The 17,589-nt window shown below is 39.9% G+C and overlaps 1 protein-coding gene across 6 annotated transcripts in view; it reads right to left on the bottom strand.

Annotated features, from left to right (window-relative positions):
• Window positions 1-5,162, bottom strand: part of LOC111645093 (multivesicular body subunit 12B-like) — a 32,390-nt gene extending 27,228 nt beyond the window's left edge. For all 6 annotated transcript variants that reach the window (XR_015436279.1, XM_023394149.2, XM_087170349.1 and 3 more), the window contains exons 1-2: window positions 5,080-5,162; window positions 3,257-3,358 (exon numbers count right to left, since the gene is read on the bottom strand). Coding sequence is in view for 5 of the 6 variants with exons in the window: in XM_023394149.2 (XP_023249917.1) it covers window positions 3,257-3,349 (93 nt within the window). In the remaining variant the exon portion in view is untranslated. The remainder of the gene's footprint in view (window positions 1-3,256; window positions 3,359-5,079) is intronic.
• Window positions 5,163-17,589: the final 12,427 nt, after the last annotated feature.

The raw sequence follows: 17,589 nt of genomic DNA, 5'->3' as shown, positions 1-17,589 counted from the left end.
AGCATCTCTGGAGACCGACATCACCAGCAAGTTGCTACGAAGCACTGAGAAGCACAGCTGTGAATACAAAGATATAAAGGCATACAATCAAAAATCTCTGGAGAGTGAAACCAGATGGAGAAGACATAAGAAAGGTACAAGGGAAAAAAACAGTCCCTTCAAAGGAGAACAGAAAAACTGAAAAGAAAAACATGTTTTGGATCCTTTCTCTCAACTGAAAACAGATAAACTGACTTCTGACTTTATATTAAAGAACTACAGCTGCAGTTACTTTGAAAAGTTCTTTTATTCTGAGTAATAGTTTGACATTTTTGGATATGTGGTTTCTGGCTTACTTGCCGAGATTTAGATGAAAAGATTGATATAAGTCTCACATCTGTGCATTAAGGAAGGAGCAAACATTAGAGCCAGGGAGCGATTAGCTTAGCTACAGACTGGAAGCGGGGGGATCAGCTAGCTTGGCTCCCTCCCTAAAGTTAAAAATAACTAAAGCTCACTTATTAACGTTATTTCTTGTTCATTTAATCTCCAAAAAAACTAAATTTCCATGCTGTCACTGTTACCTGACAAACAACAGTTTTCCCAGCACTTCTGAGCAGAAATTAATGAAATGAAACAGAGAGAATGAAACAATTAGGATGCAACATCCTAGCTAGTTAGCTTTTAGAGGTGCTGTTGGGTGTATTTTTGAGCTTTAGTCAGAGCTAGGCTAGATGTTTCCTCCTTCTTCCAGTCTTCATGCTAAGCTAAGCGCCTTCTGGCCCTAGCTCACTGGCCCTAGAGTTAGCACACCGGCAGGAAAATGGTATCCATCTTCTCTTGGCAAGAAGAAGCTCACCAAAATGTCAACCTACACCATTAAAGTGCAGGCGCCTCCTCAAAAACAAATAAGCAGCTATTGGGCATCCTAGCTAATCAGACGCTAGCACTAGATGCACGACATGTAATGAACTTACATCTCATCAATGAGTTTATGAGCATAACATGTCAAACGCTGAGGCAAATGTGAAATACACACATATCCCCTTTGCAACCTGTGCACAGAGTGTGAGTGTGCATTAGTCTACTCATGGTGTTTGATGTTGGGTGGCTGCTGGTGCTTCAGCAAAGCTCCTGATCCCAGTGGAACAGTGTTTGATCTGGGCCTGTGCTCTCTTGTGTTGGAACAACCTGCTCAAGTTCAGAGATGTGAGCGCACCGTATCAGAGAGCAAAAGAGTTAATCAACCCTTTGATCTGCTGTATAAAAAGTATGGTAAGTATGGTAAGCAGTCAGTATTAAGGAGGAATTTGAAAAGAAGTCTGGTATGAAAGGAAAAACAAATCAATACAGCGTAATATCCTGAGACTTCCCCTTTCTCAGCACTGCATTAGTAACACTGATACGAGTGTTGATATTTTTGTTTGTATTTCAAGTTTGCAGATGAAAGACCACAGAGTGATGCTCAGAAGATGCTGTTGAAGATGGGACAAATGCTTCTGAAATAGTGCTTCAGAGTCTGAAAAGCCTTGAATTTTATCTTGGAAGCTGACTTATACTTGACTTTTTATTCATAGGTATCCCACTGATATTTTATCACCTTGAACAATACGTTTTGTTTTTTTTTAAATTTCATTTTACAAAGGAAAACTGACACAGACTGAATTATATTACTGAAAATAATACTATTAAAGACAGGCTTTAAGCTGTCTGTATTGTAACCCTGTTCTCATGTTTTACCTTAAAAAAACAGTAGTTGGCATTGCGGTCATAGCTCAGTTATAAAAATCCTACAGCGCTGCAGAGTGTCTCTCCTGCTAAACTGTCCGCTGGAAACTTGAGGTGTAAGTATTGGAGTGGTCAACAGAAACGAGTTACCCTGCGCTGTGCCGTCCTTCCATTATAGTTACTTTTGTGGTTTGGTCAATTTAAGACAAGGCTCGGTTTGTAAAGTTTACAGCCTGCTACACTGTTGCTCCTGTATATTGCTTAGTGTCCTATGAGGCAATACAAAAAAAGGGCCAGCGAATGGCTCAAGGGCTTCTCAACTGATGCATCGACTAATCCATTTTTAGGGAACAGCCCTAGTTTGCACTATGCCCTGGTCATTTTTGGTTTTGTGGCAGTATGAATTCATAATCCAAATCATGATCCAAAAACATAAATGAGCTGTTGTATGTAGTGACATGAGGCGATTCTTTGTATTTGAATGCAGTAATAGTTTCCAATGTTTATTAATATGTCTACACTTTTATTGTCTTCCTGAATGATGCAACAAGTCCACACTGTTTCCAAATTTCCAACTGCTGCTGTACCTTTAAGTTAACAAAAAATAGTATTTACAATTTACTGAGTGTATATATATATGTATATTACAGGAGTAAATCAGTGCCACATTCAGCTTTTAGCCCCCCCAGAACATACACAGTATTTGCACGTCAGCTGAAATGTACTGGCGTACTGGAGCAGCAGAGGAGGAAGTCTGATGGGGTTTCTCTCTGTTTGTCACTACTGTGTGGTGTGTACATAGTTCCCCTGCCAGTGGCTCCATTCTGATGCCAACCCACCATCATCTGCCAGAAATTAGAACAAGCTGGGTGTGCAGGGTGGAGCAGGAAGAGATAAAACTGGGGGGAAGAAGGAGGGTTTGAGGGCGTAGGGTGAAAGCAAGAAGAAGTCTGAATAGGAAGAGAGAGAGGGAGGAAGAGAGATCTGCCCTTGAGCTTGTTTTGTGCTTTGTTAAACTTACACACCCTTTTCATTTGTGAATCTCTCCATCTCTTTCACGACCAGGGAAAGTTAGCCCATAGCCCATCTTATGCTACTTTACATCCTGACACATTCCTATTAATAGTGCAGTTGTCGTTGTACTTGTGTATAGGGGAAACATGGTGGTAGACTTAAACGACTGGTGGGCATCAACCAAGCATCATTAAATTTTTGCCCCTGGTGTGTCTGTAATACTTGTGGCAACCACTAGCAATGTCAGAAAGGGAATCCTCCTAATCATCAAAGTAAACTTAATGAATAAGTCATCTAACAGCTCCAACAAAAACACCTTGGAAAGCTGCCAACATCCTGGCTGTGCGTTGTTTCATACAATCAGTTACAACAATTACATGTACAACCAACATCAGGGAACAGAGACAAAAGCTCTAATTGCACCCGTGACTTTTAAAGTAGGAAAAAAAAAAACTTCTGAGCTTAATCGAAGCCCATTAAACCAACCAATATATTGAAAACATGAAGTCATCTATGGTTTCAAATGATTACTCACAACGTAGTAGCCATCAGGAGCCTTGTTGAGTGAAGTGATGACTCCAACTGCAGAGATGGGGTCTGGAGGCAGCTGACTGCTCACTTCAGACATGTTGAAGCTCTATGTGAAAAGCAGAAGAGCCTCATCACGTTTTTGGCCTTTCAGCAGAGCAAACTTACTGATCAACAGTGGTTGAATTTGAAATTTGCATGGAATAAATACATAAAATGCAGATAGTTAAACAAAATGAGAATTGCATCCCCCTGGGTCAATACATGGAGCACGGGCAAGGTTTTTCTTGGCTAAAATGACCACATTATTGACTTCTTGATGAGGCTTATTAGAATCTAGAAGAAAAAGTGGCCGCCTAATCCAGAATCAAATGACAAGTGAGACCAGTGACAAAACAGCATTTGGAGACCACCCAATGACTTCACCAAATCACAAATTAGGCAGAGTGATCACATATTTTCAAGGAAGTCCCAATCAATTGCTATCTATTCCTGTCTAAGGGAATTTTTGCCTAATGGGTAAGCAAGCCTTTTACGGGGTAAGTGGCTTTGCAAAGGTTCCCTTATGCAATTTTATTAGATTAGGTTTAAAGCATTCTTGTACTAACTGACAAAGTCGCTGCATTCAATCTTGATGTTTACGAAATCTATTGCAATTAAGCTGATCAAATTAGGGGATTTACTCCAGAAACAGCTGTCTCTTTAACAAATGTTAGATAGCTGTACTTATTCAAATGAAACAGGATAGCAAATTAGCTAATAGGATGAAGGATCTCTTTGTAACATTAATTTGTTCAAAATGAGCTTTGTTTTCCAGCACAACATCAAGGCTTAGACTCATCCAGGCAGACCAAAGAAAAATCCATCTAAACTTATTTCTGTCTCCCATGGAAAACACCACTGCGTACTCAAAGACGGTAAACAAACTTTTAGTGTGCCTGTGATATCCAATACTAAGTTAACAATGACTGCAGCATACAAACTTGTCTTCATAAATAGTAGTAGTACAGGCATATTAGCCTACTATATAGAATTCAATGTTAGTGATAATATTGCAGTATTTTTATATCTTGTCTTTTCTATGATATCAACTGCCAGATTTATATTGCATTACTAAGTAGAAGTTAATTAATTGTCACATAAGAAGAACATTATGCTGAGCTGGTCTGATTTCTCATTGTGTTGAAAATCTGCAATAAAACTCATGTAAGTTGGTGAGTGAGGAAGCTAACATATCATTTGTCAGTAATTAATCTATGCCTTTTACCTAACATAGCAGTTTACCAGTCAGCTAGCTAACATATGGTACGGCTATATAATACACATAACTAAATTAAGATCCATACACTGATATAATGAGCCACCAGGCAGATGATTTACAGCTAAACTGCACCTGTTGTACTGTCATAAAACTGACAAACAAATGTGGTTTACTGTATATCTAACAGTCTGTTGTCTTTATTCTAGTATTTTTTTTTACTAGCAATTAGTCATTTGCCCCAACAACTCCTGTGGACTTTGAGGATAAATCAATGCTAGGTTTAGTTTTAGCTTAGTTCAGTGTTAAATTTGTGCAAACTTTGCTATAAACTCCTTCATTACAAGTAAGTTTTAAGTGCTCATGACGTAATGGCTGCTTCACAGAGGTAAACATGGGGACTCATGGTAACGTTAGCTAACCTTATAAATAGCTAATGTGCAGCACCCTGCCAGATGAATCACCTGTCGCCTAATTACTGCTGCTGCACCACAAACCCCTCTGCGCCATTAGACACAGAAGTGAAGCTAAAAAAACAGTTTCCTGGACGTGTTGTTTATTCTGTTTTTTACCTGTTTAAATGTTTCGTCCTGCGGAGCGCTGCCACCTGAGCAACTCTGGACTTCACCCCGCCAACCTGTTGGAGGTAAACGCTTCCGGGTGTCATGGGTAATAAATTATTAACCAAAAACCAATCCTTGCATGACAGTGATGGGATTTTTATTTTACTTTATTTTATTTAAAAAAAAAAAAGAAAAGAAAAGAAAAGAAAAGAAAAGAAAACTTTATTATAATTTTTTTCTGTTTATTTATTAATGAAAAAGTTCCCATACAACTATTACTGTAACTGTTTTTTAACACTGATTTTGTGTCGTTTTTTCCGTGGTCGGTGTTGTTGTAAGCTTTCATGCACAATCCCTTTTGGGAGCTGATTTGAATTTATCTTAGGGGTCCAGCCTGCAGTGAAACTTGCTCACTGTATTTGCCTTTTTAGAATTTCATTATTTATGCTTATAGCTATCATGAGTTGTTGATGAATAGTCCTATCATACAGAGTCAATGAGTGCAGCACAGATTTTTAATTCAACAAATGAGGACATCTTATGAAAGCACTATCAGAAAGCCATATGAGCGGTAAACATGCCAATTTACTTTGTCAGAGTGAATAGTGCACACATAGAGAATAAAGGCCTGGGCCGACAATGCCACGTTGACTGGTGGATGCATTTCTTCGCAATAACTTTTGAGAGCCAATTTGGCTTTGATAACTAAATTAAGGTTGTGCTTCACTAAATGACGATCATTACATGGATGTATCTACAGGTCACGCCTTCTGACAGCTGGTTGTCTCTCTAATCATCACATGTCATTACTGTAATCAGATAAAAGTAAGATAAAGAGCAATGTATTAGCTTAGCTGTAACATTAGGATGTACATCTCCCAGAGTACAAAACTTGAAAGCCACTTTGTAGACTGTCCAAAACACCAGCGGGCGACAGATGCTTTCCCATCACCAAGTTTATTATTTCTACCCCCATCATACCAATCATATAACTTATTTCACTGTGCAGCCATTATCCTAATTTATTCAAATCAAAGACTTGTTGCTCTGCTTTGTGACATGGCACCATATGCCAGTAGGGTGTCTTCACTGAGACCACACACACAGTGAAATGTATTTATTGGCTTACATGATGTGATCAGTTTTCACTTTTTTACAATGTATAAAGCTTATATAATGAGAGGGCAGACGTTCAGAGGAAAACTGACACCTCAGACGAGCAGCAGCTTTCACCTCCTCCACCCTTACTGTTGATGTTAACTGAAGAGGCAGCGTATTTAAAATGAATTAAATCAATAGGCCTGCATGAAACAAGGTGTTTGCTTGTTAAGGCTTCATCTTTCTGTTGTGATGATGCTTGATAATGATAAAAAACATTCTTCGGTTTTGTTCCTCAGTATAAACATTTAGGACCAACTGAACTGGGGCTGCAACTAATTATTACAAGACCAAGAGTCCAAACCCCCCAAATATTCAATTTACAATAGGACCAACAAAAGCAGCAATTGTCACATTTGTGAACCTGGTTTGTTTAATTTACTTTAAAATTCAGTTAAATGGTTAATCCATTATCAAAATAATTGCAGATCAAATTTCAGATATAAACTGAACAGAATAATACTGTATTAAGTGATTTAGGTCAGTATTTGACTTAAGAATACATTTATGGTTGACTTAACAACTATGAAGACCCCAGCCTGCTGTATTCTTCAGATCATATACCGTACCACTGCAGCACATAATGGATGTTTATAGATTGCTCTATGTCGATATCAATGACTAATAATTACAGCAGAGACATTTCCGTGGTAGAAGACGCTCTCCTTTTACAATAGTCTTACTTCATCAGCTTCTCTAACACCACCCTGCCCCCCCCCCATCATCACCCCTTCCCACCTCAAACCCACCAACACATGCCATGACTTCAAGGTGCTGACAAGCCTCTGAAACAGGCATGCTCATTTTGTGAAGAATTTGTTGATAAGATAAAAATTTCAGGTGTCAGTAGAAAAGAAAAAAATAACAACACATGCTCCGGCTGAGAAGAGCTACACCTGCTAAAGTAATGGTCTAATTATGGAATAGGTGACGAAACACTCGTTGAGAGTCTGGAGATATCAGCAACACATGCTAACTGTGAAAGCCATCAGCTATTACAGTGTTTTAATGTGCGGCGCATCGCACGCTGAGGTCTGTGGGGTAAGATGAATGATGGCTGTGGCAGATTTCTGTGGGGGAGCAGCCAGTGTAGGATGCATAGCATTACAGCTGGCATTTTGAAAAGGTTCATTAAAACTGTGATTTCTTTGTTCACGCTTTGTTTCACGTATACTTTATGACACATCTCAGTTAAAGTCGACCCCATAAACACCGGATCATCCCATCATGTGCAAACATATCCTACACATATTCTGCTAAGTCTTAACAATGTTGTAGTCGTGAGTGGTAATCAGTGGATGACAGAGGAGCCCCTGGACCAAAATTATACCTCTGTGAATGACTTTGCACCCAAATGATAAAAAACAGCAAAGGTTTTCTTTTCATGTGTAAAGGTCATTCACTGTGTTTTGTAATTTGCTGACACCAGTCTGGGGACTGAAGATGGAGATTTCTGTGTTGCCACCCTGAGAGTAATAATATCCCTATCTCAACTTGGGAAATCTACTGCGCCCCAACGTCCCCGTCACCCGCGTGAACCCATTACGGTCTGTGTAGAAATCTGCAGGTCTCATTTCGTATATACCCCCCCCCACACACACACACACACCCTCCCCACTCTCCTTTTCTGTCTACACATAAAAAAAATCCCTGTGTCTCCTGAATAGCTTATAATAACAAGCTTTAAGAAGCCTACCCTTAGTGCCCCCATAGGACACAGCCTTGCAAGGCTCTATAATATCATGCTTTTTTTCTAATTAAAGGTCAGTTTGGTCTCGTCTCATTGTTGCCTTGGCTGAAAAATCTCTTGAAACATGATGGCTTTGCCAAATGTGATTTAATTTTCCATTTATGCCATCTGTGTGCTTGGCTAAAGTACTGAATTGCAAGTCGAAAGTTGAAAATGTTTGAGTCATTTTGTAATTCTTCACATTTGTAGTTTAAAATGAATCACATGAAAAAGAGATTTCTTCCAAGACCAAACAGTGGGTTTTTCAGAGTGTACATGTATCTCATGTGCTCAGAGACGGTCAGTCTGGCTTAAGCGCTTTCTTTGGTAGTATTTTACATACAGTCATCCCTACCAGCTTACACTTCATTGCTCAACTTATCATCAAACACACAACCATACACTCACATGTGCATGCACACCACACACACACACACACACACACACACACACACACACACACACGCATGCATGCATACACACATATACTTTCCTCCGTCTGGTGGGGAGTCTGGACTGCTCCGACTGACTGCGCCTCACTGCCCTTGTGCAGTGGTGTGCCAGTTGTGCCTTCCCCCATCGCTGTGAATGCCACCATCTGGTGTGCCACGTGGACATCATAATCTCCCCTTAATTACATTAGCAGTGCAATCAGTTACTGCATTACAAGGCCGGGCGAAGAGCTTTTAAATCTTGGAGGAAATCATAAATAATTGCACTAAGTACCCAGCGCCAGATGTGCGTGCCAACTTGGCTGGCATGAGATAAATAGTAACCTCAACAACGGTGTTCAGTATCGACTCTGCAAACATTTTTTGGGCAGTATGATCCCCTTGTCCTTTGCTCTGGTCCCTGCGCTCGTCCTTTCCCTTTGGATCCTCTCACTTTGTGTGTTAAAGCACGCAGAGAGGTTGGGTTCCATCGACTGTATAGAGTCAGCTACTTGTTGCTGCCGTATTTCCCTGCTGCATTTCTGACTGATGGCATCCAGGAAACTGTTCGTAACAAGGTGTTTCACAGCGTCACCATTCAGTCCATTACTACACCCTTCAATCATTCTTCAGTCGTGTAATTAGATATTTCTCAGGTATCTCGTGTAGGAAATTGAAATTGTTTATGGATTCTGAATAGTTGGGTTAGGTGTGTGAGTGTGTGTGCAGGGTAACAAGACATTACACATTATGAGACACCACCATGTCTTTCTCCTCGGAGGGGATGTTGCGTTGTGTTGCATGGTACTTTTCACTCATCTTCCTGTCATGTTCTCAGTTCCCAGGGCTGCTCATACTGACACACATCTCACTCAGCGCACTGCCAGCAGAGTAGAGCACTTGCTCTTGCCCCTCCGGCTGGACGGGACTGCTATCCAGTGTCATTACACCGGTGGTCACCAAACTCCATGAAATTATGAGCAGGAGACCCTTTTCACTACAGACGGTTTGACTTGTCATATTAGGAGAAGCCCAGATGTTACGAATAACGTGATGATGCGAGTGAAGCTGCAAACACAATGCAGGAGCCCTGGATTTAGCAAAACTGAATGGGCTGCAGCACTTGTTAATATTATTATTTACACCTGACATGACAAACTATGTGTGCTGGGAAAATCTACAGTGCAGAATATAAGTGGGAGACAACATATTTTAAAAAGATAATTTCTTAAAGCTAATGTGCAGCTAAGTTGATAACTGGTGTTTAGGCGAAGTAGAGTAAAAAAGGTTAAGGTTGTATTCACAATGATATTTATGGCAGACATAAAAATATTATTTAAGAATACTAATATAAAGCCTGAGGTCCTTCCTGAAAGGGCAGGACAAGGCTTTACTGCTGCAGCGCTCTTGTTTTTGGGAGTCCTGCCAGGAGTCACCAGAAACTCCAGTATATTCAGAACAGTGCTGCTATTATCCTAATGACAGTGTAGAAACATCATCATATTACCCACAATCCTTCACAAACATCACTGGCTACCGCTCTCCTTCAGGAGAGAGTTTAAAATTCTTCTCCTGACCCACTGATGTATCTGTGGTCAGCTCAGGTGCTCAGGATTTAATGTGCTGTATATACCCGGGTGTTAGTGTCTTTCTTATTGTTAAACCATGAAATAAATTTGCAAAAGGTGTAATGAATGAAATGAATGATGGCTGAATTCCATGTAGCTGCTCTGGTTTCGGGCGTGCAGGCTCACTGTCACGCGCTCATGGCTTGCTGAGACATTTGAGCAGAACAGAGCCGTTGTTTATGTTATTACTTTAGCACCTTTGCTAGTAATAACATGTATGGTAGGTCAACTTGACCATCTTTTGCACTGATTATTTAACATAATAAAAGTTTGATGTCCGTGTAAGTCTTGGAAGTGCTCCACCTGCTCGTCACCTAATAGGATCCAAATGTCTTTTTCTTTCTGGATCCCTGGATGCCAGAAAAAGCTACTTCCAATAAACGTCTGGGAACATGACAATGCTGGGACACATCATTTTCTAAAGGATCCAATCAGTGTGGTCTAACATTATGAAGTGTTAGATGTATTGTGGATGAAGTATTAGATGTGACAGATGGAAAAGATGCAAAAAGTACACAGTCTGATCCTTAACCCTTCTCATGATGAGTTACAAAATGATTTCATCTTATTTTGATCCTGACTCTTAGTCAGTATTTACTCCAGTGAAAAACAATACTGTCCAAAGTGTGACCACATATCCTGTTCATAATGCAGACGTTTTTTTTTTAAAACAATTTGTTTCTGTGTGGTGTGTAACGAGTGGTCAAGGATGGTAAGGTACTTTCAATTTTGTCTTCTGTTGTGTACGAACATGTGCTTTAATTAGAATTCATCTGAGCTGAAATAGGTTCATAGATGTTCAATATAGTTCTTCTTTAACTGAACTCTAATCTGGTCAAATAGAAGAGAAAACACTTAGCCTAGAAAGAAACACCTACAGTACAGTTTTCCAGATATGCTTCCCTCACAGTGTAAATAAGATATAAATTCATGAAAAGGTCCCCCTGACAATCTATCTGCTGGATGGAGATATTGATATTAACATGTACAATGCCCATTTCAATTTGATCACAATCTGGCCTTCAAAGTGCAATTTAAATGAGCGGGTGTCTTTTCAACTAAACAACCAGAGGATAAAAACACAGCAGAGTGAAGAAAGGGAATTACAGATATTGACTAAATACGTCTTATCATTTATCATAATTTCTCCATCCACTTTGTCACGGCTTCAGCATTTAAGGAAGATAGATGATACAAGATGTTGTTCTCTCTTTCATACTTTCCGTGCTCTGGGAAGTGTGTCCAATATGGACTTACTATACCTCTTTGCAATTCAGTTGGCATGCGTTTGTCACTATGCAGACATACTGTGTATTTCTTGCATGTTTTTCCACATGCTGTGCTGTGGGACATCTGGCATTTGGACCTCTAACCTGTATGATAAAGGATGCATTTCATGAGCAGCGATATATCTTGGTAATAACAAATATTTAGAGGGCAGCGTGTCAAATTACAACACAGGTGTTTTAGTCGACTAAGCGGTTGATATATGTTTTCCAGGGAGTTTTTGAAGGCGCCACAATGTCAGTGTAGTGTCATTAAGAAGCGAGGCTTTGAAAGGTATGGCATTTGCTGCTCGGCGTCCCAGTGGGCTTTATGCTGAGGTGGTCGGCTCGGCAAGGGCGACCATTAATATCTGAGAGGGAATATTCCCATGGTGAGGTGACTGGTTGGAGAAGGTCCTGCTCCAGCGCAGACACCTACAACACGAAAGTTCAAAAAAGTGCTGACTTCCTTGTGAGCTGGGCTTAGTGTGTAGCAGCCATCTGCTCCCCTGCTAACTAATGCAAAAATATCCACCGTCCAATTTTTCTTAGGAGCAGGAGCTTCCTGCAACTAAAATTAATCAAAACACATCAAAAAAAAGCAAGGAACACAATGAGTTATTAGTTTCATAAGATGTAGTGATAGGCTGCAGCTATCACAGCACTTCCTTTTTATTTCTCGTTCTCCATGCAGTGATCGTCACATCTATTACACACGCAGGATTTTGTCACTCAACTCTCTCATGTATTTGAATGTGTTGTTTGCCCGGTGTGGTGATTTAAGGGGAACATTTTATCAGAGCTAGCCAAGCAAGCCTGGTCCACCAGGGAGCCAGGCATTTTATAAGGGTATAAATAATCAATGACACTGCATCTGTAATGGCCTGTAATGCAGTTTGTTAACTCCCCCACTGCACCCCGCCCCCACCCGGAGAGGCGCGTTTGTTGCTCAAACAATAGAAACGGATTGCCACGGCTAATTGACAAAAGCAGGGGAATCTCTCTGTAGCTGTCTCTCTCTCTCGCTGGGTTTCTCTTCCTGCCTGTGATGCCTCTTATATCATGCAGCTAGGTACCTTTTCGCTTTGTTTCCATCATCTTAAGCTGTGAACCGTGTGCAAATGCTTATCATATGTGCAATATACCCATGCTGTCTCAGTAGAATTGAACATGCAATGGACGAATGGAAAGTGATAATAAAAAGTAAAATAACCATATAAAATAATAATAATAATGCATACATTACAGTCTGATTGTGTTACATTAATCTGATTTCTCTTTCAGCTGTTGCTTATTATAAGAATCAATCTCAAATGAACTTTTATTGACGAACTATACACCAAACCCACAAGGGGATTACAAGATTTGCCAAAAAGTTCAGCTTTGTGACTTGAAAGACCATAAAACTAAAGCTAAAGAAAATAAAACCTTTAAATCATTGAGGTTAGTGAATATTTCAAAATTTTCAAAGACATATGCACTAAGCCATCACTGTTGCATTCATGTCTCATATTTAATATATTTCCAGAGAAGAAGAAAAAAAAAAATCAAAACACCAAGGATACCCACCCTCCACCACCTCCCACACACGCGCGCACACACCCACAGTCGAACATGATACATATTTTGAGTTTCACCCCTCCCCCCGATCTCACCCATGAGCCTCAGATTTCCATTATTATTAATATCTGCCTGTTTAATTTCCAGCTCTGTCATAATGTGTCGGCCTAAACTACAAGAGACAATCCCTTATTGATTACTTTCCCAGCAGCCCTGGCGCATGCCCCAGCTGATCATGCCTCTCATGCACAGACATCTCATGCATTTCAGATAATAAGCTGCTGCTCTGGAGTTGAAACAAATTGGATGTGCAGTCAGTCACTGTCCAAGTGAATCATGTTGCAGTCTGTCAGTGGACTAGGCCTGGATTATCATCTTACCCAAGCGAGTCAAAAAAGGGAGAAAAAATGCCATGAGCACCTGCCATGATGGCGGGGTGGTATATGTGAGCATGACTCCCACGTTGCTGCAGAGTTGTACATTGGCATTATTGATCACCTTGCGTGCTTTTATATCTCACACACCTTCATATTCACAAAGTGATGCAGAGACATGAGAGGAGATGTTGTTGAAGATTTCACTTTCTCCAAAAATATAATCAAACTATGATAAAAGAAGGCACAATATGACTCAGATAAAAGAGTCATATTTGACATCTGTATCATTTGTATTTTGGTGTTCATCAAATGTCACCGAGACAGACTGAGACAGATAAAAATCAATTTTTGAGTGATTAAAATGAAATGGAATTGCTCTTTTTCTTTATTTTGACAAAACTTGAAGCTTCAAAGAAACACGATTTCCTTCAGCTTTCCAGGTAGGTGTATATGCTTGAGGGTGTTGTGAGAGCAAAGTATTTGCTTCTAGCATCATAGCTGATGGCATCTAGAAAGGTTCCCATGGGAGGAATTTGACAAGGTATGAATGAAACAAGTCATTAGTCCCTTTGATCGATGAAGAGTGAAGGCCTTATTAGAAGCAAACTTTTGTTTAGATGTAAATTTAATACGACACGGGAAAATCTTTCTTGTTTATGCACCATAACTTCTGATTGTCAACAGCTATCTCTATAGCATGACAGCGCTTGTGAACTTACAACAGCAGATGCTAGAAACACTGTGCTCCCTGAACATGTTCTACTCTACATGGACAAGGCACAGACTCTGCCAAAAAAAAAAAAAAAAAAAATTCCAAAAGCAAACAATGCAGCCATTGTATTTACTTGCTTTGGATTCTGTAACGGGAAGAAAATAAAGCATCCTGTCACCCTGGACCTGGCTCCATTGCAAATTCAGTGCACTTTGACGTTAAAAAAATCAAAAAGGGAAGTTTTTTGGAGTTGCATGGGAAGACATGATTAATAATACATCAGGATTATAGAGCACAGTCTGTGCTGCACTGACTTTAATAAGTCCATGGAGGGAAAACAAACCCAGACTATAAAAAAAACCACACTTGCTGCCTGAAAAACATCTGCATTTAAACCCCAATAAATCTGTATTTTCCTCCCTTCAGCGTTAAGTATTAGTTAGCGATTGATGATTAAAATACACCTACATGTAAATGATAGCCATGCTCGGTTACTTGTCTCAGATTTTTCACAAACTGTACAAAATAATGGTTTTATTCGGGAAGTACACCTGAGCTGCTGTGGTTTGCTGCAAAACCCTGAGAAGTAGAATAATTGGCACCCTAGTGTAAGACTCCCTCTGTTTGGTGCCAGCTGTTTAAAATATGGATGATATTGTTTTCATTGCTGAGCTTTTATTGAGTTCTACTCAGGCCGTGCAGTATAATCCTCTGACTCTGACCTTTTCTGGCATGTGGAAAAAGTAAATAAACAAGGCACTGATGTATTCCCTCCTTTACCAGAGGAGCTGAGCAGCAGCTTTCCAGTTGATCATATTCAGGTGTCTGGATTCAGAGAGCTGTCTGTGGCTGCCTAAGCAAGAGTGGCGAGATGCCTTTTTCTGTGGAACAGGCAGAGAATAATGGATGATGGGGAGGAAGAGAAAAATTTATTGACAACTGTGATCGTTGTGTAGCATCTGCTCTCTATTGGCATATTTCCCCCTGCTAGCAAAACCAGAGGCTGCTGACCGTGAGATGTTTTAGTGTGAGCAATCTTTAAAAATGTAGCTCCGAGTGGAGGTCACAATAAAATACAGAAAAACCAGAGACAAGTGTAATTTAAAAACACATCTTTGATACACTGAAGTGAATTACACTTATACATTTGTGAAGTACAAAAAAAAAAAAAAAGAAGATGAAGAAGAAGGAGAACAAAACAAGACGTTTCCAGAGATGAGCCCTTTTTTGGCACAAGTTGTCTGAAGCAGTAAATTCTCCTCCAGTCTCAGATATGACGAGCCCTGCACACAGGCTATACAGCACGTGGATATCACACTAATCCTAGTCTCATTGCATTATTCCACTCATGGCCATCCATTGTTAACTCTTGCATAAATACATAGATAAGAAAATGATTAAATTTAAGTCAAGTCTTTCTCGTTATACACTGACGCCTTAAATCATGCATAAATGTGATAATTACCCACACTAGGCCAAAAGGGCCCATCACTGCCACTTTAAATCCAATAAACGCCACGACCTGATCACTATAATTGACCATCTATCAGGGTCACTGAGGAGTCCAATGTTGTTAACCGCCGCTTATAATTCCTCTTGATCATTGCTAATTACAGAAAGTGGGAGAAACCAATATTCCAGATACCCAGAGAGCAGCTGCCAGCCATTTCAGAGAGGTGGGACTGAACGCTTTAATATCAGTTAGTTTGAAAAATCGCATGCAGTGTGATCTGAGCTAGATACATTCACAACTTTAAAGGGCCTGAAAGCATGTTTTAATCAGCTTCTTAATGTCGTATAATTGTTGAGTTTGTACAAAGTTTCAACAGTTTTGGTTATTTTAGATGAGAGGTTTCTGTTTTTTTTTTTTTTGTGGTTTATCTTTCGCTCTTCTCGCTGGTTTGAAAAGTGGGCCCTGCTCAGTGATGTCACATACTTCTGTGCAGCAACTGAGTTTAAGCAGCACTGTCAAACAAACCTGATCAAGTCACATCCACAAGGAGATTCCCTGAGTTGAATAATAACTGATCATTTGCTCACCTGCGCTAAACCAGTCTGCTTGAATTATATTTGAATTTCATTGAATTTACTTCAGTTTACTTTTCTGCGGCAAATGAGAGAATTTGAGCTACAGATTTGTTACATTGTAACATAGTTAACTTGGTGTTATACTTACAAGCATATTAAATGAGAAAAGCTTTTGTATTACTCAGGGGAGCACGGCCGTCTGGTCATGAATTTCATTTAGCCCTGTTACATTGAGGTGCACTTAGCAGGCAATTTTTACACAGATGTCACATATGTAGATGACCTCTGATGACATTTCGAATAAGCCTAAATATGCATACTATAAAAGCACAAAGCTACCTTTTTTTAACAGTTCAAATTTTCAAAATTACATTGCAGCTGCCAGCGTTTGCACCCCATCTCTTCCACTCTGGTATTCTTACTGTACTGTTCACTGGGGCAACAAGTCATTGGGAAAATGCACAATTTATTGAAATTTTATGGAAAGACCCTTACCCCCTTTCACCACTGCACAATTACGTAAAAGCCATCTAGCCCTTGAGTAACCCTTTTTATAGTAATTCATTTACGACTTTGGTCACAGAGGGGATGCCTCTCCTGCCACAAACACCCTAAAACATGTGTGGATGGCATAAGGATGAAATCCACAACACACTGAAGGGCACAGCTTTCATCAAGATATTCGCTTTTTCTTCATAAGCACATCATAAAATATTTCATTCCTTGCTTTTACAATCGACTTGTTTCATTACAAAGTTGTACATTTTATTTCCACGACTGGCACTGACAGAACCAAGGCTCAAGTTGGGGGATTTCAAAAATGCTTCTCCTTGATAGAAAACATGCCGTTCAGATGGCTTGTTTGAGAGAGAGGGAGAGCATTACCGGGTGGACAAACTGAGAAGAAGCGAGAAAACGATGCTACAGACGGAGAAATAAAAGGAAAGTGAGACAAAAAGATTGAGTGAGTGGTCGAGAGCCTGCTATAGTCTCTCCTGAGATGAGTATGATGATTGCACCCACATTCCGCTGCAGAGCTAAAACCCTCGGAGGCTTTTGGAATGTGAAAACCTACTTCTTCTCTCTTTATAGTACAACACTTAGGCGGCGTACCACTTTTTTTTTTCTTTTTTTTTTTTTTTTCACCCTGAACATTGCTCACATCGCTGTTCCCTGAAGCTTGAAAGCACAACATTTCTCAGCCAGCAACTCCCACTGGGACTAAAGCCCAGAGATGGAAATGCAAAGGATATGTTTTATTGGACAGTTGCAGACAAATAAATCTAAATATGTATTTTGGTCATGTTTGTTTGCCGACTGTATCCTGAGGGAGTTGAAATGATTATATGACATAAATAACAGTACAGTAGCATGAGATTAGGTCACATGTTTACATACATGGACCTAAGGTCAGGGAAGAAAATAATTCAAACACTATTTTCTCTTCTTTTGAAGTGAACATTGTTTTGGTAGCATGCATACATGGTGCTAGGAGCAATGCTTTCCAGTGTGTGCAGACTATTAATGAGAGATGGAACCATACAGGCAGCTAAAATATACATACTTAAGTGGATAAAAGTCATAGCTGTGTTGAAGCCTGCCAGAGAGACACAAATCAACCTGTCCAGTGC

This window comes from Seriola lalandi, unplaced genomic scaffold (assembly GCF_002814215.2).
Source record: "Seriola lalandi dorsalis isolate HSWRI2012SDOR001 ecotype SW California unplaced genomic scaffold, Sedor1 jcf7180002054945, whole genome shotgun sequence".
Taxonomy (NCBI): Eukaryota; Metazoa; Chordata; class Actinopteri; order Carangiformes; family Carangidae; genus Seriola; species Seriola lalandi.
Note: the sequence above shows the minus strand (reverse complement) of the source record. Positions and strands in the feature narration are given on the sequence as shown.